General features: G+C 54.5%; 1 protein-coding gene across 1 annotated transcript; it reads right to left on the minus strand.

The window, feature by feature from the left end:
• Positions 1-4192: 4192 nt before the first annotated feature.
• Positions 4193-18363, minus strand: PIG-N (Phosphatidylinositol glycan anchor biosynthesis class N). The gene is made up of 17 exons (XM_037229052.1): positions 18309-18363; positions 16338-16573; positions 15492-15712; positions 14791-15022; positions 13761-13888; positions 13148-13371; positions 12185-12412; positions 11653-11793; positions 10852-10954; positions 10255-10370; positions 9531-9685; positions 8993-9043; positions 8550-8734; positions 8133-8317; positions 7612-7701; positions 6549-6740; positions 4193-5836 (listed from the first exon to the last, which is right to left on the minus strand). Exons 1-17 carry the CDS (start codon positions 18354-18356, stop codon positions 5516-5518), a joined length of 2856 nt encoding a protein of 951 aa, XP_037084947.1. The 5' UTR covers positions 18357-18363; the 3' UTR covers positions 4193-5515.
• Positions 18364-23681: the final 5318 nt, after the last annotated feature.

Here is a 23681-nt window from a genome sequence, read left to right on the forward strand (position 1 = left end):
AATGAGTGGTTTTGGTTGCGGCATACCAATGCCGACCGCAGTTTAGAGATGCGAAGCCAAAATTATTTTCCTTGTCGCTAAACTAGGGTCCCCATGGGGGAGTTAAGTCCCATAAAATCCCCTCCCCAGCCACTGGCTGAGCATGTGATTTAAGCCATTCCACATGACAATAACTATCCATGGCCAGGAACACCAAGGACCTAAGCAAACGGGGCTGTTGGATAAGGATGCACCCGACTCAGGAATGGCGAAAATATATACCATAGTTACATAGCTGAAACAAGCATCAAAATGCACGTGTTTTGCTGTAATGAAACTGCACTTCCAGTAAGATTACTTGGAAAACCTAGCCTACTGCTGATGACCCTGCATAACCTTCAGTCGATGCATTATCATAGGCTCGTCGAATTTTCCGTAACTTTATGGAACTCTGGTCCTCTCCACCTAATCAGCCATCAGCAGACCTCCATTTAGACAACCCAGCGTCGCATCCAAAAGTGCTATGTTATCCACTCCTGGCTTCACAACGTAAGCAACCGTGGACCAGCCAACAGCCCTTGGTCCAAACCAGATTCTTTTTATCCCAACGTATGCCAAAACTAAAACCAAATGCTATCTTCTCGCCTCGAGGGGGGGGGGGGAAGCCTGAGAACTCTGGTTGGATCTGCCGGATTACATAAGCCGCGTTCTGCCACGCAGCTGCTACAAATAATGGGATTCGTGCTGTCCCGAACCTCTCATTTACACGAACGTCAGTCAGCGACAGATCCGCCTGGAGATTTCTTCGTGTACGAAGTAGCAGAACGCAGGGATGGATCCGGAGGTGGGGGGGGGGGGGGGGGGGGGGCTATGCTGTTTGCAGCCAATTGTGCCCCGAAGGAGCCCATTGGCTGCGAGAGGGCCCGTCGCCGCCCGAGTAGATGCAGTCTTTTAACACAAGACGCAACAAAACTGGATGTCTCTGGCCTTCCAGACGACCAAGAACAGGTGTAAGCGAAAGTCAAGGGCCTACGCGAAGTAAAAAAATCAATGATTGGAAAGTTGTGAACTGGAGATTTTAAGCCTCATTACACTGTATAGGGGGCCTATGCTGTTTCTGGAAGACCCATAAGCCCATTTGCAGGATCATATCGATAGTTAAGGAGCATTCCACGTTGCCCTTTATTTTTTGCATTTGCTCGGGGGGCCCTGCGCTGTTGTTGGGGCTCTTCCTGCTAGCGTGCCGGGGCACTCATGTCAATCACGGGCCCTTCCACGTGTTCTTTCCATTCGCCAGAAAGGCTCCGTGGGCTATAGCCGGGGTCCTATTTTTCAACTTGGCGGGGTATTCTCGGCCGCTCAGGAGCCCTTTACGTGGGTCTCACTTAACCTATCGACACACTTGCGATATGCTCATGCGCCTTTTTCATTGGTCCAGGGCGTTCCCAATTCTCTGTCACTTGCTTAGGGCCCTGCACTCTTGTCGGTGGCCCATCTGATGGCCTGCTTGGGCACATTCAATCGTTCGGGGGCCCACTACATTGGGTCTTGGGCATGTGCTATTTTGATGGGGCCCTACGCACTTATCGGGGGCCCCTCTGTTCGCCTCTTCGGCCACACTGGATTGCTCGGTGGCCCCCGCACATTGGGTTTTGGTATTTAAATTTAGGGCCCTCTGCTCCTATCGGTGTCATCTGATAACCTGTTCGGGTACACTCCATCTTTCGGAGGCCCTCCGCACCGGATTTTGGGTACATCTTATTTGAATGGAGATCCTCACGCTCCTGTCGGGGGCCTTCTAAAAAGACGTTCGGGCCCATTCGATCGTGGGGGACCTCTACATGTGGTTTTGAGTACTTTCTTTTTTAATGGAGGGCCCTCTGCGCTTTTAGGGACCCTATCTGGACCCTATCCTATCTGCTCTGGCGCACTCGATTATTCTGGGCCCTCTACATTGTGTCGTGGGTATTTCATATTTGGATGAAAGGCCGTACGTTCTTGCCGGGGCTACATCTGGTGACCTGCTCGGGCGCACTCGAATATCCGGGGGCCCTCCACATAGTTTCCTGAGCACTTCCTGTCTGAATGGAGGGCCCTATGTACTTATCGGGGACACCATCTGTTCGCCGCTTCGGCCACATTGCATTGTCCGGGGACCCTTCCCCACTGGGTTTTGGGTACTTTTTATTTGAATGGGGGGTTCTACGTGCTTCTTGGGCCCCTTCTTATGAGCTGCTCGGGCACATTCTGTCGTTCTGGGCGCGTTCACATAAGTTCTTTCCATTCGAATGGAGAGCCCTACGCTTTTGTCGGGGGCCCTATTTGTTAACCTGCTCGAGCACACTCTATCATCCGGAGGCGCTCTTCTTGGGTTTTCGGTGCTTCCTATTTGAATGGAGGGCTCTAGGCTCTTGATGGGGGTCCCTATATATTAACCTGCTCGGGCGCAGTCGATCATCCAGAGCCCTGCACATTGTGTCGTGAGTATTTATTTTCGAACGGATGGCCCCATGTTCTTGGCGGGCGCCATCCCTTAAGCTGCTCGGGCCGGTGGCCGACGCAGAGGGAGGAGGGGGAGGCACGGGACCATGCCCCATGGACCATGCCGAGGGGACCTAAAGGCTCCAAAGGGGCTCATAACTGGCCGAACGGACGCAGTTTTCTTACAACAAAAAACAACAAAATTGGAAGCCTGTGCGCCTACAGACGACCAAGAACACTTAGCAAAAGAAGAGTTCATGAGCAGACCAACCTCATTTTTTGCTGATTGAGAAAATGCTGCTCAAGGAAATTTTGGAGCTCATTACGCTGTTGATTGCCTGGCCCTACATGTCCACTTGCCGGGTCAATCTGATCGCTAAGAAGCTTTCCACGTTACCCTTGATCTCTTTGCATTTTCTCGTAGGGTCCAATGTGCTGCTGGGATGCTATCTGCCTCCATGCCTGAACACTGTTGATCGGTCAGGTTTTCCTCCGCGGATTGTCCCAATTTGCCCGAAAGGCTATTTACGCCTTTTCCAGGCCCCATATGCCAGGGTGCACTCAGTTGCTCAGGGGCCCTTCATTTAAGCCTCGGGCTCTTCCCACTTGCTTGGAGGGCCCTGTGCTGTTGCTAGGGCTTTTATAAGGTAAGGCACGGAGACACTCGATGCCCAGGGGCCACCTACTTTAATCGAGGGCTCCCTCCCTTTGGTCTCATTTGCGGACTCGCCACTCCTACCGAGGCCCGTGTTGTTAGCCCGCCCGCGTACTCTTGATCGCGCAGGGGTTTTAAATTCATGGTCCTGGATAATTCCCCTTCACTCGGGAGTTCTGTGCTCTGGCCGGGGCTTTGTCAGCCTGCCGGTCGTTCATGGGCCCGCCAAGTTGGTCTTGGGTTCTTTTTGCTTGCTCTGTGGACCCTATACTTGTTGACGGGAGCCACTTTGTTGGACTTCTGCGGGCACCCATGATGGCTAGGTCACATCCTTATTGGCCTTGGTGCCTTCGCCTCAGAGCAGCGGCCGAACATGCGCCGATGAATTTTTACGCGCAATTTCCGAACGAAATTTGACATGCCATCGACGTCGCATATGTCATTTTCATTATCTATTGAGTGTGTGACACCTCTACTGGTGTATCACGTTCGTAACATATGTCGGATGCTAGGATATCCTGTACTCCTTTACAGCAGACGAAAAAATCTGCACTAGTCATCAACCATCGACTGATTACATCGCCCAGCCGGCTAGCCGCAGAAACATAAGCTAGGAATCAAGCCCATGCTTGGCTTTGATGGTTGTTAGCAGCTAGCTCAAATTTATTTTGCCCGTTGTTCCCAAACAGTCAGCCTCAAAATGGTAGCATTTCACATGATTTGTAGAAACTGCGTCACTTCTGTGTGTATGTATGCGTAGCACGCCTAGCTTTATGAGGCCGTGCACAGTAGGATGGACTTCGGTATTCATGAAACAAATGGATAAGTACACATACATGCATATATATATATATACACATATATACGTAAGTCTCTCTCTCTCCATATATATATATATATATATATATATATATATATATATATATATATATATACGTTGCATACGACTTCTCTTAAAATGTAAGAACAAAATACAAGGATATTTTTTGGAGAGGGTCCCAAACTCCAGGGGGCCCACAATGTTGCGCGGCCACCCCTTGACGCAATCCTGGATGCGCCCCTGGCAGAGCACTGAGCAGTTGCAATTACCCGCCCAACCTGTATTAAAATGTGGACAAACGCACAACGCGGTTTGGCGCAACAGGCAAGATAATGAAATCTTTAAACAGCCAATAGGTAACACGTAGAGCTCCCGTTGAACGCACTCCAGGCGGGCTATCACCCATGGTAAACGAGCAGCTACAAAGGCCTGAATAGTACACCACGGCACGCGACGCAACACTAATCACGAAACAGAGAATGCACGGCAGACAAAACGCGCTGCCACTGCCCCAGGCCGTCGCACAGGCCGCGCCACGACTCCGCGCCGCGCACACACAGACGCCGGCGGGCGGCTTCGCTCCAGCTCACCGCCGACCAGCGCCCGGTCTGCGCGCGCCGACACAGCGGCGTCCCGTACCGCACAACCTGCAGGCGACCTCCCTCCACGGCCGCCGCCGTTGTAGCTGCGCATCGTACGCCGCGGATCTGTGACGTCCCTGTGACGTGATCTGTGACGACCACGTGCAGACGTCTGCCACCAGCGCGATGTCACCGCACCGTCAGCTCGCGGTGACGGGCGTACTCCGACCAGGATCAGAGTTCACAGCGGCGGGCGGCGGGGCGCCCCGGCAGCCGCGTCTCTTCAGAGGCGCTACCGAGCGACTAGGACGCGAGAGCGGCTGGTGGCGCTAGGCGCCGGAGGTATCCTGCACAGGACAGCGTCGAGGATGCCCGTCAAAGGGCGTAACGCCCAGCCGACAGCGGTTCATACCCCAGCGTCGGTACCCTGCTCATGCCCTTCCTACAAAAAAAGCAGTCAATACTGTGGATACAGCGCAAAAGTCATGATCGACAGAAGGGGTGAGCCTGGAGCCTGGTCAAAACAGCATCAGACGAGCAACGCAAACTCGAGGCTTTTTGGCGAGGTGAGATCTGGCAGGGCGCCGGCAGACGAGATGGCTGGCTTCATCCGACGCGGATACACCAAGGCACTGTCTCGCACGGCGTCATACAAGGACAAGGCGCCCAAACAAAGCGCAGCTGGGAAATGCAGAAGTCGCAGTGCTGATTACACGAAACCCTAACGTCAATGTAAGAAATTAAACAAAGAGGGGCACTCTCCAGAGTATTTGCTACAAAAACACACGTTTTGCCAGTCACCGAGGCAGACATGAACTGCAGCAGCCAATATGTGCAACATGCTTATTTCAGAGCCGTTTCCTACAAATCTTCCCCAAACCCCTAGTTGACGCGAGCTTAATACCGTGCACGAAGCAAACATTTCACTTATAATCTCGTCGGGAAGCCGAGGTTGCATGCCAAAGGCACCCGTCTTCCATTGTTATCACAGACGCGGCCCTACTCCAGCTTGGTTCCCAGAGACCCGTCCCCGCCGACCACGGAGACCTCCAGGTGATCGGTGCCGAACTTGTCGACGTGACTGCGGCGCCGCTCGGTAAGCACAGGTTCGACCAGTGCCCACCAGGTGGCACTGGTCAGCTGCCGCGCCACGCCGTGCAGCAGCAGCAGGAAGCAGGAGGTGCCGGTGGCGATCACGTGGTGCGAGATCGAGAAGCCGATGTCCTGCCACGAGCCGGTGTCCGTCACCAGGAAGAAGAAATGGATGGACATGATGTCGGACATGAGCAGCACCGTCAGGAACAGGCGCTCCGTCGACATCTGCCGCAGGGGCGGGGCGAGCGCGTCAGGCGTCTGGTAGGGCTGCGTCGGCCTGCCACAGCCGGGCGCCGGGCAGCACGAGGCTGCGCACCCCCGAATACCCAACGGTCGGCGCGTGAGCCGGCGATCAGCTGAGATTCCCTCCACATTCTCGGAGACAACCGACAGCTTGTCACACGATCAAATCAGCACAATTCACTTCCCGACACACTGTACAACAGACAATCGGCAACAAACGGTGTTGTACTTTAAGGAGGCACAACTCTGTGCGTCGCCTGACAAACGAATGACCGGCGAGACGGTCAAGGGCCTCCTTCAGGCAAGGGCCTGCTACAGGCAAGGGCCTCCTACAGGCAAGGGCCTCCTTCAGGCAAAGGCCTCCTACAGGCAAGGGCCTCCTACAGGCAAGGGCCTCCTTCAGGCAAGGGCCTCCTTCAGGCAAGGGCCTCCTACAGGCAAGGGTCTACTACAGGCAAGGGCCTTCTTCAGGCAAAGGCCTCCTACATGCAAGGGCCTCCTTCAGGCAAAGGCCTCCTACAGGCAAGGCCCCCCCTCAGGCAAAGGCCTCCTACAGGCAAGGGCCTCCTTCAGGCAAAGGCCTCCTACAGGCAAGGGCCTCCTACAGGCCGTCCTCTGTGAGTCGGATCCCGATTCAGATCCAGATTCAGATTATCCCGGCTGATGTCGTCCGACACATCCGACCCTGACTGACCCTGGTAACGGTAGCCACGGCCCGGGCAAAGCAGCAGACCAGCAGGAACGGCATGAGAATCTTGGTCAGCAGAAGGGCGCCCATCAGCCATGGACTGAACACGGTGACAAATGCGTATACGCAGGTCGGGTCGAACGAGTTGACGCTGGCCATGTTGCCGATGCCGAAGAAAGCCAGAAAGACGAACAACAACTGCACGCGACGCAGTCAAGGAAGCATCAGGGTGAGAACAGTGATTTCGGCGGGTTAAGTAATGGCTGACGTCCAACCACCACACCGCCATGTGACGAGAACATCCTTGACAACATGAGTGGAAGAATGAGTGGAGACGTCAAACAAATAGAGCACAATGGATGTCCATACAATTCAGACTGCGAGTGCATTTAAATCCGTACATGGTACCAAGCCACGAATATGATCTCTTCATCCAAACCACCCGCTTGCTGATCGGGTCTTGGCCAAATCCGCCCCTTGTGTATTCCTTGCTAGTCGCACCTATATGTTGTCCACCTCTTAACATGTTTCCTAGCTTTGTTTAAAAATCCTGGAGAACATTAAGAACGCTTGATATCTTTACGCAAGACCATCTGCTCTGCTAGCCTTTTCATTTCTTGAAGCGTGTACCCACCATTTCGGAAGTTTTTGATCAGACCCATACCCCACTCGTAACGTTTTCAAAAAGGCTTGTTCAATCCAGCAGGTCACTCCTTCAATATTAGAATTCGTTTGTTGACCTAAGTGGTGAAGGGTTCCTGCTCAATTGCTGCTATGTCAGGCGCTCTCGGGGTTCTTCTGAACACTAACTGCCATGCGATGTAATTGCCTATCTTCTGGTTCGTTGACACCGCTTCCTGCAGCCACCGTTGATAGCGTCCTTGTTTCTGCATCAAAACCGTACAGTTTCACCCTGATTTAGCCCGTTTTCGCCAGCTACACCGCCACTCAGCAGCCACAACCTGCACAACCAGTCCGTGCCGGGACGGAGAGAAAGGTGATCATGTTGTTGGGATCTTAGGGCGCATCGATGCTAAGGTCATGTTGCGCCCACAGAGAGAAAGGATACGTAGAAGAAGGCCCGGCGCGTGTCGCCAAAGTGAGCCGGCCGGCGCGCCTCGTTCTTCCGCAGCGGGTCGTCGAAGGACAGCTTTGCCAGCTGGAAAGACGACAGCGCCGGTAGTCCGGGGCCGCTGCTGAGGCGAGCGAGCCGCCCAGCCAGGGTGGCGCTGGACCCGGTCCAGGGAGGGCGGCTACAGCACCAGACCGTCATGTCTGGATGGAGACACGGGGCGACCGCGGCGGCGAGAGGGGAGGGGGAATACAGACAAACCAGCGGAACCCATGCGCCCATGAACCCATCACATGAGACCACAACAGGCAGGGTGGGCAGGGGGCGCTGATACTCAAGTCGTCACCAGCCAGGCTGCACTGATGATGCACGTGTCGTGACATTGCGAGATAGTTCGTTGCGATCCCCACTCACACAGCACTCGTCCACCATCGCTATCGAACGCCGCCCGGGTTCTGGCTCGGCAATGCGTACCAGTCCAATCCCATGAGTTCAGGGGCTGGGAGGCTGGGGCTGACCTGTTTCTGCTCGGCCGTGTGCTCCAGTCTGGTCCATGAGTACAGGTGGAGCGCCAGCAGCGGCAGGAAGAAGGCCTCCTGCCCGAGGCTGAGCAGCAGGAAGGGCACCAGCAGCGCGGCAGTGACGTGCAGCATGCGCGCCAGCAGCCACGTGGACGTCAGGCAGGGCAACAGCCAGGAGACGACTGCCAGTCAGGGCCGAGCCGTCACTTCAAACCCGGTACAGTGTCGGGAGCACGTGGGATGAGGGAGTGCTCGGGAGACACGGGACGAGGCAGTGCTCACTTCAGAACATTCAGCGTACGTAACAAACACCGTACAGCGCGGCAACTTGATATTCCCAGGAAATTAAAAGCAAAGCAATGCATGTCACAGTCAAAAGGCAGCCAGTAGAGCAGAGGGGTTATGAGTACGTACCCAGCATAGCCCAGGCGGCCCAGTGGATGTACTGTGGCACGGTGGCGCCACCCTGCACGGCTGCCTCCACCGCGTGGGTCACTCCGGCAACCGCCGCCAAGAGCGCCACCTGCAGCAGCAGGATCAGCCGCGAGTGGAGCGGCTCGCGCAGCCGGTCCGCCGGCCGGAACAGGCGCAGCTCTCCCCTGCCGGACACACCAGAGACGGCACAGACCTCACACAAGGGAACAGGTGCAGCTCTTCCCTGCCACACACACTACAGAGACGGTACAGACCTCACACAGGGGAACAGGCACAGCTCTCCCCCGCCGGACACACCACAGAGACGGTACAGATCTCACACAGGGGAACAGGCGCAGCTCTCCCCTGCCGGACACACCACTGGGACGGTACAGACCTCCCAAAGGGGAACAGGTGCAGTTCTCCCAACATCTCTGACTCACGAGAGGGCCGCGAGCGACACCGCCGCGCAGGACAGCAGGGCCGCCGCCTTCCTGAAAACCAGAGAGAAGGCGGCGTCATGTCGGACCCAGGCAAACGTCACAAACCCAGTCAGACCCACATGCAGATCCCACCGGCGTAGCCCCACAGCCGACCCCGCTGATGCGTTGTAATGACATCACGGCATAATTAGCTATGCTTGAAGCCCGGCAACTAAATTGGCATCATACAGCAGCTGGAAGAATATAACGTTTAAATATGGGCCGAAGCTGAAAGTAGTAAGTATTTGCAGCTAGTCGGAGATGGCCGGCCACTTCACTGCAGACTGTACTTTGTCAACGTAAGACATCCAGCACTTAAACTGCCAAACGCACGGAAGTTGTGACTCTGTGCCAAAAACTTAACTGCATCCGCAACGATGGTTCGGCAACGCGTACATTAACACCGTTGCCTGCTGACTTCAGTGGTTAAAACTGTGCTGAAACGCGCCCCAATCGGCCGGCGCGCGCTCAGAGGCCGTCGTCAGACGCGTGGACTCACACCAGCGTGTAGTTGGCCTGGTGCGTGATGACCGGACTGAGAGGGAAGGCGGCCAGCAACAGGGAAGAGGCGGTCCAGAGCAGCGTCAGCCGCTTCCTGTAGCGGGGCAGCGTCAGCGGCCACGGCAGCAGCGCCGCCAGCAGCACCGACAGCACCCAGCGCCGGAAGAACGACACCACCTGGCGGCCGCCAGCGATAGCAGCGTCAAGCATCTCCTCGCTGGCAAGGCGCTCACGATGACAGAAGGCAGGCTGGAAATATCAGCAGAAACTGGGCAAAACACGCATGATGCGTTCGTGGGTCGCAGATAAATGAGCAAACCATTTCACCGCACTCGAATAAGCATTAATGCATTATAACTCTGCCTTGGTTACCCTCAAACGCGGAACCCATGAAAAACGCACTTGATAAAGCATTAAATCGACACCAAACCCTTCGTAACGCTGTGTAACGATAACACAGCGGTAACGTTAGCGGCCCAGTGGCCCAGTTGTGAGACGCGCAGCGTAGTGATCAAGCTGGGACATAATACGGCCTGACAGATATGATAGCGGCGTCAACGACAGCGGCCCAGCTCCGACTTAAGCCTGTCAGAGGTCCGGCTGTGACGTCAGCGGCCCGACCGTGGCGTCAGCGGCGCGGCGGTGAGGGCAGCCCGGCAGCGTGTCCCGGTTACCAGGAGCTCAATGCCGAGCAGGACGGCGGCGTGCTGCAGCAGGGTGCGGCTGTCGGCGGCCGCCGCGCGCGCCGCCCCCAGGCCCCGGCCGTCGTACGCCAGCACCGACCAGATCAGCACCGGCAGCAGCAGGTACACGGCATAGTGGGCCGGCAGAGACTTGGCTGTGGTTCATCAGGTTTCGGGTCATCATCGCACTGGCGCCGTACGACCAACATAATGAATGGTAGGGCGCCCAACATGAGATAACTATCATGGACATTTCATTAGGTCATTTGCGCGCTGAAAAAAACTTGACAGGACTACTTGAAGCTATACATATTGCCTGTACCTACCTTTGATATATTACTGAAGGACCCAAAGTAGGTTGCGAGAAGGCAGGACAATTTTCCCCGTTCTCTTTCTCATCCAAAAAAGAATACGAGCTAGGGCCCGTCAATGGATGCAAGATCCTGTCACCTCCCCCATGTCATAGTTGTCCTACGGTGCTACCACATCTAAGCTCCGGGCAGTCTGTCGTCCCGGCGCCTGTCCCCTGGTCCCGGCGCACTCGGTGCAGCGGAGGCCGTAGACGCGCTCCGCCAGCCTGACCCACTCTCCGCAGCCCGGGTCTCTCGCGACGCCGCCGCACGCTGCCGCACTCACCGACGATCAGGAACACGGCCAGACTGGTGCCGGAGACGGCCAGAAGAAGGGTGGCAGCGCCGCCGGCCGCCGGCTCGTCCGGCGCCACCGAGCGTCCGCTCGTCTGCAGAGCAAACGAGCCGAGCTCAGCCGCCGCGCACACGGCTCGAGCTGCCCCCCGCCGACCCTCACAAGCCGGCTGCCACAGCGAAGCCGAGTCCAGCGTACCGCTCTGGTTGTGGTTCTAGCCGTCCACCGCGCTCCACCAGTGCCGCCACTGACGCGGTCAAGCCAACTCTCCGTACGCCCTCAACCCCTCCAACGGCGATGGCGTTTCCACCCGACGCGCTTGTCGCGACTCTTTTGGGGCAGGTTGTTCCATGCAGCGCGCATTGGCAGGACCTCTCAACCACGCGCTACCCCAGCTACCACCATTTCCAGTCCCGTTTATGGCATTCGCAGCGGTAATAACGTCTTTTTTTGCATTTAATCTGAGTCTTTTGGAATGGCTGGGTTTCTGGGATCAGAGCACATGCTAAGCTGCGCTTGTTGTGCCAGCCCCGGCCGCTACCACCCGATCGTGCAATTCCAGATCAATGACAGCATTCGATGGCGAAACTTTCTGTTGCAATGCTCGATCCAGTCGCCTGCCCTCTAACGTCACCTGACCTTCCGCGGGGCCGCTGCCACCGACCACAATTCATAGCCGGTCAAGGGCAAATGGCGAGCGCCTAAAGCGATTCGACCCCCGCCACGGGCGGGTGGATCGGAAGGCAGTCGTTCTAACCAACTGAGCCATCGTGGCGGACAAAGTCCTCTGACCTTGACCAGGTGGGAGGTGAGCAGCAAGATCCAGCCGATGTAGCAGAGCGTGATGGCCGCCTGCAGCATGGGCCGGTCGTAGGTGTGGTAGTACTGCATGCCCTCCAGCGCCAGGTCCATCAGCTCACCAATCAAGAACATCTGAGCACGTGCACCACACGCCGTGTGAATATGCCTGACGACACAGACTTAGTCTTGCGTCGGCAGACATCTGACCGTCCACAAAAGCCTGGTCACGCAAATAAAAAATGGCACACACACACACACGCACAAGGAACTGCATACAGACCACTTGGGCGCAAAATGACCACTGCAGTCGACGCGCCCGAAAACTCCAATGAACAACAACAAGAACAACAAGCATACAGACCACTCATACATAGCCACTCCGTGCCACTTTTCGTAAACACCCAGAAAAGGTGCTGCATTCCAAAATGAGCCGTTATCCGAAGCGTTCTAACACCATCCACTGCCCACGTTCGCGAGCGCAAGGGGCGTTCGATCCCGCCCCGGTGCGGCCCCTACGACGTACCGCGTTGTCCCAGTCCTGTCGCTGCATGTAGTCCAGCGCCTTGTCCACCATCTGGGTCTGCACGTGCGGCGCCAGCGTGGTGTGCGGCCAGTACAGGGGGCCGAGCGTGGCGGCGCGCCGCTGCTGCCGGCGCACCTCGTACTGACACAGCAGCTGGCGGGCGTTGGTGAACAGCAGGTCGGCGCTCTGTTCGGGCCGCACTCCCAGCACGTCCGCCGGCATCCGGCCCTGCGCCGCACGGACAGCGGGTAACGCCGACCGCAGCAGACCAGGCCAGCTGACAGCGGGTAACGCCGACCGCGGCAGACCAGGCCGGCTGACAGCGGGTTACGCCGACCGCGGCAGACCAGGCCAGCTGACAGCGGGTAACGCCGACAGCGGCAGACCAGGCCAGCGGGACAGCGGGTAACGCCGACCGCGGCAGACCAGGCCAGCTGACAGCGGGTAACGCCGACAGCGGCAGACCAGGCCAGCGGGACAGCGGGTAATGCCGACCGCGGCAGACCAGGCCAGCGGGACAGCGCGTAACGTCGACAGCGGCAGACCAGGCCAGCGGAGAGCACCGTCAGCGGCAGTGACGGCAAAGCGTGGCCGGTCAGCAGGCAGCGTGGTCAGGCAGTGGCGGCACAAGAAGGCAAGGACCTGGGGTCCTCAGCCGCAAATCCCTGCCCAAATGGAAGTCAGACTGTTCTTAGACTTCCTTGACAAACTGACTTACCCTACCACATGTCCAAATGCACTTGTTCAGTCATACTTTGCATGCCCCCGTCCCATCCTCAACAAGAGAACACACGGCAAGCGTTACATCACATGTGAGCGCGGCCAGACGGCAAACGGTGTGCCCCCCCCCCCCCCCGTCCCACTGAAAGCCCGGGTGAGAGGCCTTCCTCGAACTGACGCCTCACAGCCTGACCCACCACGCCACTGCGAGCGGGCCGGCGCGGCGGCGGCGCCTACACCCACCACAGAGTTGACGGGGATGCTGAGGCCGGTCAGGCTGGCCATGAGCGGCGCCAGGTCTGCCTGCGCCACGTCCGTCCTGCGCAGCTCGTGCAGCGGCAGGCCGGCGGCGGCGGCGGCGGCGGCGGCGGCGGCGTCAGCGGCGGCAGGCCGCGGGCCGCGTACGCCAGCGCCCCAGGCCACCAGCGGCGTCTCTGTCTCGGACGGGTCGCCGGCGCCGTGAGAGCCTGCCCGGCAAAGGCGACTCCAGCTGCCGATCCGAGGGGCGTCCATGAGCGGCTTCAGTCGGACCTCAGCAGGGGTGGCCACAAGGGCGAGACGGTGACTCGAGTCACGTAAAAAGGGGGAAGCACTCCGCGGCACATTACCCCGTCTTATCTCAAGTGTCCACGGCATCGACGTTGTGAGACACTGCCGAAGACATTATGTCTTCAGCTCAACTAGCGCAAGGAAGGCTGCACAGAATCCAAAACAGTACGCCACAGATGCACTGCTGACGATACAGCTGCCGCTCCAGTCTAGCTTATTTTTACGGCGCTGTGAAACTGAACCAGAGAGGAGGCTGCACCCCGTTCACTTGCGCAGCCCGACTCGTCGACGTCTGGAGTTCACTGACCCCAGTCAGTCATGCCGTGGTCGGACGTGAAGACAAACAGGGTGCGGCTGTCGTTGTAGTACTCCGAGATCTGGCTCACGATCTTCTCCACCCCTTCGTCCACGAACCGGATGTTGTCAGCGTATTGGCTGCGGCAGACGACACTCACTGGGTGGTCCCTGCATACGTATCTAAAGCCGATTTCGTGGCCGGAGAGCTGTTCAAGTGAACCCCTTCATCATTGCGATACCTGATACCATCCGGCGTGTTGAGGACCGAGCTCACAGATAAGGCAATACGCCGCGGTGTCGTCCTATGTAGATTCAGGGGTTGTCGCGCCGCCGTTTCTAAGCGCCGCGATGGACATCGTCTCGCCCAAACGCCGGGGCTCTCACAGAAACACACGCTTCAAAACGAGCTGCGACGAGGCGCACATAATGTCTTACATGTCGTAGCACATGACACAATCCGCATGCATCAAGTTCCTCGCAACGGCACTTAATAACTATCATAAGCGATCTTGGGTTTTCAATCATGCCACCTGGCCCGTTTGCCCCGCACCTGCATCTTGAGTCGCGGCCGCATCCAGAGCGACAGTCCGTCTTTACTATATCAGCACATGCGGGACGGACTCGGGATCCGTGTTCATGTCGTGGGCGGTAGTCGACTTGTACCACGTCAGCCTGTACCTGGACTCGGGATCCGTGTCCATGTCGTGGGCGGAAGTCGGCCTGTACCGGGCCAGTTTGTACCTGGACTCGGGGTCCGTGTCCATGTCGTGGGCGGAAGTCGGCCTGTACCGGGCCAGTTTGTACCTAGACTCAGGTCCGTGTCCATGTCGTGGGCGGAAGTCGGCCTGTACCGGGCCAGTTTGTACCTGGACTCGGGGTCCGTGTCCATGTCGTGGGAGGAAGTCGGCCGGTGCAGGGCCAGTTTGTACCTGGCCTCGCGCTATGTCCATAACGCGTGTCTGTCCAACCGACCGGCACCTGAACAAGAGTCTGCGTCCAAACTCCAGGCGGTCGTCTGTCCGCACCACGCCAGGCCGTACCTGGACTGGGGCTTGTGGCCGTGGCCGGTGGTGTCCAGGCCCAGCAGGTGCAGGAACAACACCACACCCTGCTGGCGCAGCCGGGCGTCCGAGGTCGGGTCACGAGCCGCCGCCGCCAGGAACGCCGACACGCGGTCGAACACCCAAGCGTCCAGGTCGGAGGCACGGCCGCGGGCGAAGTCCTGCTCCTCGGCCGCGTACGTGAACGTGTCCACCTTGCCGGGAGTAGCCCCTGATGCAACAACGTCCGAGGTCAAGCGGAGAAATGAAATACAGTGCCACATGCGGGCAGCAGCTGCATTGTCCACCTGCCAAGCCACGACTGTCCACACGATTGTAAGCGTAATGCGTTTGGCAAGGTTAACAACTTGTGTAATGCAACTGACTCCAATAGAATACGACAGACCGATCGACAATGGCAATGCTGCAAATGAATCACAAATACAGATAATTTGCCGGATAAACTATCTGCAGTTTCACTTCGCATCAGTCGTGACGGTCAGCGCCCAACGCAACTGACCTGAACTGAACTCGAACTCGACTCGACTCGACTCGACTCAACTCGACTCGACTCGACTCGACTCGACTCGGCCCGACCCGACCCGATCCGATCCGATCCGATCCGATCCGATCCGATCCGATCCGACCCGATCCGATCCGACCCGACCCGACCCGACCCGACCCGACCCGAACCGACTCACCCCGGGCCAACATGGGCACGATGTCGGGGCTGCCCCAGGCCCACGTATGCGAGCTCTGGTTGAACACCGTGTCGAACGGCACGGGGTTCTCGCGCCAGCCGCGCGTCACAGCGCTCGGGTCCTCGTACACGCCGGCCACCAGCGCCACGTGGCCCGGCCGAGACTCAGTCGGCACGCGCGTGTGGGACACGCCCCAGACGCCGCGTTCGCGCGCCACCGAGCTGCGGTGGGGGGGGGGGGGGGGGGGGGGGCGTCAGGGGAGCCGGCGACCGGCAGGTGTGACGTCACAGTAACGGGGCCGTGGATGTACGGCGACACAGCAACAGACGGGGAGGTATGACGCCACGGTAACAGGCGGGGGGTGTGACGGACCACCAACAACCGTGGAATTGTGTGACGTCCTGGCGACATACAGGCCACGCGCCATGTTGGAACGTCTGTCACCATAGCTGTGGACAAGGCGACAAAGGGACGGCATGCCCCTTGGATGTTCATGTGGATATAACAGCGGATATATAGCACGTAATGTGCGCACAAATAGCATCTGTTCACAAGAAGGGTAACTGAGGCAAATGTTGACACACCCGATATACAGCGGATATATAGCACGTAATGTGCGCACAAATAGCATCTGTTCACAAGAAGGGTAATTGAGGTAAATGTTGACATGCTGTAAATGAGGTGACAAGCTGTGCCGCACCTGATGGTTCACTACCAGAGACGGAGCTGAACCACCTGGCCATAGCAGCCCATAGCAGCCCTGACCTGAGGAAAGGCGCCATGGGCCTGCCATCAGAGCTCCGACCTGAGGAAATGTGCTATAGGCCTACAATCGCCTGCTCCGACCTGAGGAAGGGCGCCATAGGCCGGCCGTCCGCGGCGCGCGCGTAGAAGCGGTCGGCGCGCAGTCCATCGGCAGAGATGAGCACCAGGCGGCGGGCAGGTGGCGGCTGCAGCGGCTGCTGGGGCGTCATGCCGTGCACTAGTGGCGACGTGAAGTAGATGTCGAACACGGAGGCCAGGAACACCAGGTGTGTCAGCAGACCCAGCACCAGCAGCAGACCAGACATGGCTGCACCTGCCTAACAATGGCATGGTCTCAGGCACAGGTGCTAAATGGTGTGACTTGCTTGTGACATGGCTACACCTGACTAACAGAAGCATGGTCTCAGGCACAGGTGCTGGATGGTGTGACTTGCTTGTGACATGGCTGCACCTAACAGTGGCATGGTCTCAGGCACAGGTGTTAAATGGTGTGACTTGCTTGTGACATGGCTGCCCCTGACTAACAGTAGCATTGGCATGGTCTCAGGCACAAGTGCCAAATGGTGTGACTTGCTTGTGACATGGCTACACCTAACAGCGGCATGGTCTCAGGCACAGGTGTTAGATGGTGTGACTTGCTTGTGACATGGCTGCACCTGACTTACAGTGGAATGGTCTCAGGCACAGGTGCTAAATGGTGTGACTTGCTTGGGGTTTGCAGCTTAGATATGAAGACCATGTGGCTGAGGATCACTGACATAAAATTGGCTAGATCACACAAAACTTATGTGCCCATAAAAATGGAGACACTTAAATCCTGATGTGTTTTGCATGTGATTGTGCATCTTTATTGTATCTGTTGCAGAAGTTACCTGTGAGAATAACATGAACCTGTAAAAATCCATCCATAAACACCTGCACATTCCCACATGCAGCAATTGTGCTATTCAACACTTAAACAATTGTAACTTTTGCTCCATTGGTGAAAGCATCAAAATACATCAAAACTGCACAAGCTTATAAAACAATTCATCTAATTAGGAATCAAACATATCAATATTTACAAACAACCCTGTTTTAAAATCTTCTGTTTTTACACATAACTATTTTAGCATGTCTATAAAAATATGGAGTCTACTATGAGCAATTCTGATTACTGGTCAAGATTGAAGCATAGGAAAATAAACTTCATGTGAATTCAACAACAACTCAACAGCAGCTGGAACCTAGACCTATGAGCCCATCACAAATGGTTGAGGAATTCACTTCAGCCATTGTTTCAATAAGGGGATGCTGCTGAAATATCAACCCATCTATTTCTCCATTCTCCTGTTTTTTCCAAAGAATAAGGCTATTACTACTGTCTTATCTATGTGACTAATGCTCCTTGCAAATATACCTAACAATTTGCATAGTAGGTATATGGGTTGCTTGAATAGGGACACACCAACCATCTGACCCTTGATAAAGCAATAGTTTTTTAATCTGAAAGCAAACTTCAGATTAACTTCAGAAGGTCCATGACTCAACAATCCAAGCATGATGCATGCAATCCTGTCTGCAAAAATATCAACTGTGCACAATGGCCATGCAATAGATGTACTAAACTTTGCTAAATATTGTACTTAAAATATTTAATAGTTAAGGGATATCATCCTGGAACATGTCATCATTCAACACCATTGCCTCATACCAGGAGGACTGAAGGACAGCTTCAAGGAATGTACCCTTCTTGTTGCTGCTGGTGTTTCTTTTACATGTCCAGGTGGACATGGTTCATACAAACCAATGAAATCCACAGCACAGGGAAAATGGAGCCCCACTTACAACAGTTCCCAAGGACATGGTCATTCATCACACTGTATCTATTCAATTTTGAATTTTTTGTGGTTTCGATGGAAGCTAACCGTATATTTTCGTAAGCTGCAGAAGGCCAGCAGATCAAGATGCGACGTTCATTGCAGAAACACGACACACTTGAGAGCCCTTGCCGGCGTGACCAGGATTACAAGAGCAAGACTGACGTATCTACAGAAGTGCTTAGTTACTCACTACGTTGTTCATATACCTAACCAATAAACAAAGCGACAGTTTCGACATCAACCAAAAGAAAACCGCCACACGGGTTTTACCAGCCGCCTGTGCCGGGTATCACTTGTAGCTTATCGTTGAGATGATCCCCTGTTGTTGTCGAAGCTGCGTTATATTTGTATACTAAAAAAGCTACCAAATAGGAAAACACGGACGCCATATCCTGAAGAATATTTAGTACGTATTCTTGCTAGGAGGGGGACCGTGTTTAGTGCCAATTCGTTCAAAAATTGGCGAGGTTTAGTATGCATGCATACGAAGCAACACGCCCAGTAACCCAAGGGTCAGCCAAGGCCATGTAATAAGGTATGATTATCCGGGGATTTTTCCGGCACTTTTCCTTCACTATTACCGTGACGTCACAAAGTCACAGCCTGGCATCACAACTCCGCCTGCATTATCTTCGCGTCTGCTTCACCGGTGCATCTACTAACAAATGCATCTGCTGATCGCCACAGGGCGCTTCAAGAAGTACAATGAGGAAATATGAAAGGGGGATTTTTTGCCACGCTGGGTGCATAACAGCGAGCATAGGCTTGGGAACCGGGAGCCTGTGTGCCATGGCACTCCTCTTGCTGAGGATGCCAAATTTTGAGTCCATGGTGATGTATTGAAGTTGGCCAGCCTACAGCTGCTTAAATGCACGTTGGCGAGCCTGCCCAAGGTTAATCCACTGCCAAAGGAGGAACTGACCGGCACCAGGATCATTATACGAACTGTCGCGCTGAGCCTCAGCGCCACACATCATGACGCACCGGGCTGCACTGGCGTGTGATGGAGGCAGTTTGAGGCGTCGGAAGTGGTGTGCTGCCTGGTAGAACAAAGAAAATTGTGGGCATTGCACATTGTATCAACCATGACCCGAAGCCTCCGAAGTCGTGGCGCGTGGCGTTAATTAAGAAAATATCCGTCACACCATGCGCCCAGTTCGAGTGTGCGAGAACGTTAACAGAAAGAACCTCGATAGGCGTGAAGAGTCCTCTGCAAATGAGATAAAAGGGAAAGATCCTTTGATGGAGGTAGAGAACCCTTCAACATCGAGTGTCTCGACGCCTTACGTTATAAGGGCCCCAGCAACAGCACGAGTCCCTCCAAGTAAATGGATGATGATGATGATAATGATGATTTGGGGTTTTAGGGCGCATCGACTGCTGTAGGTCATGCAGCGCCCTCCAAGTAAGTGGAAAGAACAGGAGACTAATATGAAGGGCCCCTGAGCAATTCAGTGTGCCCTGGCATATGGGGCCCCAGAAAAGCGTATAAAGCATTTTGGGCGAATGGGAGCAATCCATGGAGGAAAACCCGACCGATCAAGAGCACCCAGGAGTGGAAACAGATAGCGTCCCAACAGCAGCGTTGGGCCTTACGAGGAAATGCAAAGAGATCAAAGGTAGCGTGGAAAGCTCCTTAGCGATCAGATTGACCCGGCAAGTGGACACATAGGGCCCGGGCAGCGGCGTAAGACCTCTGGACAGCGTAATGAGCCCCCAAATTCCCCCTCTCAAGTAACACCTTTTCAATCGGGTAACTTCGTCTGCTCATAAGCTCTCTACTTTTGCTAGCCATTGTTCTTAGGCGTCCATAGCTCCAAAGACGTCCAATTTTGCTGTGAGAAAATACGTCTTTTCGGCCGGTTGTGGGTCTCTTCGGAGCCTTTAGGTCCTCTCGGTATAGGACACGGGACATGACCCCATGCTCCCACCCCCTTGGCTTCCGTCACCGGCCCGAGCAGCTTAATAGATGGGGCCCGCCAAGAACATGGGGCCATCCATTCAAAGAGGAAATACTGACAACGAAATATGTACGACTACCAACGATCGAGTGTGCCCAAGCAGTTTAAAATATAGGGCCCCTTCAATAGCGTAGGGCTCTCCATTTAAATAGGAAGTACCCAGGATCCCAAGTGGAGATCCCCCGAATGATCGAGTGTGCCAGAACAGGTTAACAGATAGGGCTCCCAACAAGAGGGTAAGGCCCTCCACTCAAACAGAAAGCACCCAAGATGCTTTGGGAATGTCGACTCGAACGATGGAATGTGCCCGAGCAGGTTATCAAAAGGGGCCCGACAAGAGCGTAGGGCCTTCCATTCAAATAAGAAGTGCCAAAACCCAGTGCGGAGGGCCCCCGAAAAATGAAGGGTACCCGACCAGCTTAGCATATGGCCCCAACAGGGGTGTAGGGCCCTAAATTCAAACGCCAAGACCCAATATACAGGGCCCCCGAACAATCCGGTGTGGTCGATGTGTAGGGCCCCATTCAAATAGCAAGTGCCCAAGGCCCAATGTAGAGGACCCCGAACGATCGAATGTAGCCGAGCAGGTTATCAGATACCCCCCCCCCCCCTCCCCACAAGAGCAAAGGGCCCCCTCCCATCCAGAAACTAAGTACCCAACACCCAGTGTGGAGGGTCCCCGAACGACTCAGTGTGCCCAAGCAGGCCACCAGATGGGCCCCCAACAAGAGTGTAGGGCCTTAAGCAAGTGGCAGACAATAGGAAATACTCTAGACCAATGTAGAGGGCCATGAGCAAATCACGTGTCGGTAGGTTGACCGAGGCCCGCGTAAAAGGACATTAAGAAGCCGAAAATACCCCGGCTTTGGCTCACAGAGCCTTTCTGGCGACTGGAAACAATCCGTGGAATGGCCCGTGATGGACAAGAATGCCCCGACATGCTAACATGAAGGGCCTCAACAACCTCACAACGACCCTTTGAGCAAATGCAAAGAAATGAAGAGCAACGTGGAATGCTCCTTAACCTTGAAATGATCCTGCAAGTGGACGTATAGTCCCCCGGAAACAGCATGGGGCCCTAGACAATGTAATGGGGCTCAAAATTCCTAGTTCACAGCTTTTTTAATCATTACATAATTTTTTGAGTTGTCATAGGCCGTTCACTTTCGCTCACAACTGTTTTAGGCCGCCTAGAAGTCCAGAGATCCCCAGTTTTGTTGCGTTTTGTGTTCGAAAAAACTACTCCTGTTCGCCCGGCTATGGGCCTGCTCGGAGCCAATGAGCCCCTTCAGGGCCCAAGGGGGGAGGCCATGGCCCCATCCCCCCATCTGGATCCGTCCCTGGATACAAACTGCATTGCCATCCCCCCCTTTACCAAGAGTTTTACTTCCTACAGCAGGTGGTTTTATGGTATTGTGGCCCAACTCTCGTATGAGGTCAGTGAAAGGTTGGCATTTAGTTGTCTGTGAGGATATTGTTGGCTATTTCATGATGATGGCACCCGTACTGTAACAGGAAAGCTCTGGAAACGATTCATTCTGCAGCGCTCATTCATTTGCATATTTTCTTTGCACTTGTGGGCATGGCATTGCATGGAGACAAATGTGGTATGTTTCATTGCTATTTTTGCCAACATTGAATTGTAAAGTTATCATGATAGAACCATTAGCATAATCACTGCACACATTTAAGTACAGGTTGTAAAGGCGGACAGTCTACCATATATACCGCTTACATTGATAGCAGAAATCAATATAAGTTGTGTGGTGATGGTATAATGACAGCAGTGCTAATTTTTACGCGTGATGAGAGGTAGATAGCAGCCCATGGATCATGGAAAATAACTAAGTCCAGATGAGGTGGTCCTGTGTTATCGTGAGCTTGTATCTCATCTTTTTGTAATTTTCGAGCTAGAAATGCTGGCTGGAAGGGGAGTCAGCACTGAAGGGGGCCCAACCCAACATAGATATTTGGTAGTGCTCCAGAAATCAATATTCGAATTGATGCTCCTGCATTATGCATGCCAAACATTGCTGTTAACCAGATAATTATTTTATATTTGCATGTTACTTGCATGCATATGGCAATTTTTGGCTTCCTTATTGAATTTCTACCAATGTTTTGATGTTGATAATGAAACGTGCCATTTTCCAGTAGCGGCTGACGTTTTCATGATCTGAAATGCAGATGATGGGGCGGGTGTTTTCCTTGACGTTGGCAAACTAAGAAAGGGAAAGCCTCGCAAAAAAACAAACAAACCGTGAACTGTCTTAAGTGAGATATCGTGATTGGTAAGAAGTTTCCTGCTGTTAACTGACCCCACTAGACCAAGTCGAAGGTCAAGATTCCTGAAAACCAAACATCAGCTCTGCATGTTCATATACCTAAAAGCATGCAATGATGTGACATGGAACATAAGGAGGTGTGTCCCTTGTTTAATCATGAGCACAATGGCTTGTAGTTTTATTTGTCTGGAGCCTATATTCATGAGGTAGGGTTTCTTTCATGTAACAGTGCCAGCCCTCCGCGCGCTGTTCGCGAATCGTCGCTTGCCCCCTGCCGCACCCGCCGGCCTTAAATCGTCTTGCAATGATTGCAAAAAACATCGCTACCCTAAAACCAGAGTTGCTAGGGGCACTTTTTTGTTGTCAACACGCGCACAATGGACGCCCAGAGGCCACCAAAGATTTTAGCGAGACTGCACAATATGCCGGATTGGTATCCTCAGAAAACCGAAGGGGAGTTGTATCGCCCCCTCCCCCCCCCGTCATGGCGAGTAACTTGTTCAGAAAGAGCTATCAGCCTAATGTGAAGTTTTGGAAGAAGTCCGTGCAATTTACTTCTTGGGGCATGGCGGAAGGCGCCCACCAGTCAAAACATGTCGCGCCAGGCTTGGAGCATGCCTAAAGTATGGTGGATAGTTTGGTGACGGTTGAAATGGGGTTCGAGGCGCTCCTTATATTTGCATGACGGGGCATGGCTTCGTGGAGACCCCCCATATTCGACGTCATTCCATACGCCGCTTGCTGCTGTTTCGGAATCTGCAATGCATTTTGCTGCCCTGGCTATCGAGGTCCCTCGTTTTTTTGGGAGGGGGAGGGGTCGAGAAAAGCAAATCCAGCCGTAGATCGAGTTTAAACGTGAGGCCTCTTAGTTCCGAAGGTGGAAGAAAACTCCTGTTGGGATTGGGCTACCTCGTCAGTCTAAGGCACGTACCCCTGCTTTCCTAGCAGCGGCACATATCCTGACATTTGTTCAAGGGCAGTGCATGACTGGACGTCTCAGTTATGTAGATGATATTGAAAATTGCAGTGATGAAAGTGACTTTCGGTGATAGGCTGATTACTGATGACGCTACTGAGGATGAACCCAATGTCCATTTTGTCATATGACATCGCATTACGCTATTGGCGACAATTTTTCCCCCAAAACTTTGGTCGGCAACAAGCAGTACACTTTTACCACCCCTGTAGCGGGTCCTGCGGTGGGAATCTTGCTTGACCTCTCTCACACCATTATGAAATAAGCACATGTCATTGGTCCTGCATTTCGAACGAATCTGTTCTGCTATGTTTGGAGCGCACTAATTTGTCAGTGTAATA

The sequence above is a fragment of the Pollicipes pollicipes genome, unplaced genomic scaffold (assembly GCF_011947565.3).
Source record: "Pollicipes pollicipes isolate AB1234 unplaced genomic scaffold, Ppol_2.1 Scaffold_6138;HRSCAF=7277_pilon_pilon_pilon, whole genome shotgun sequence".
Classification (NCBI taxonomy): Eukaryota; Metazoa; Arthropoda; class Thecostraca; order Pollicipedomorpha; family Pollicipedidae; genus Pollicipes; species Pollicipes pollicipes.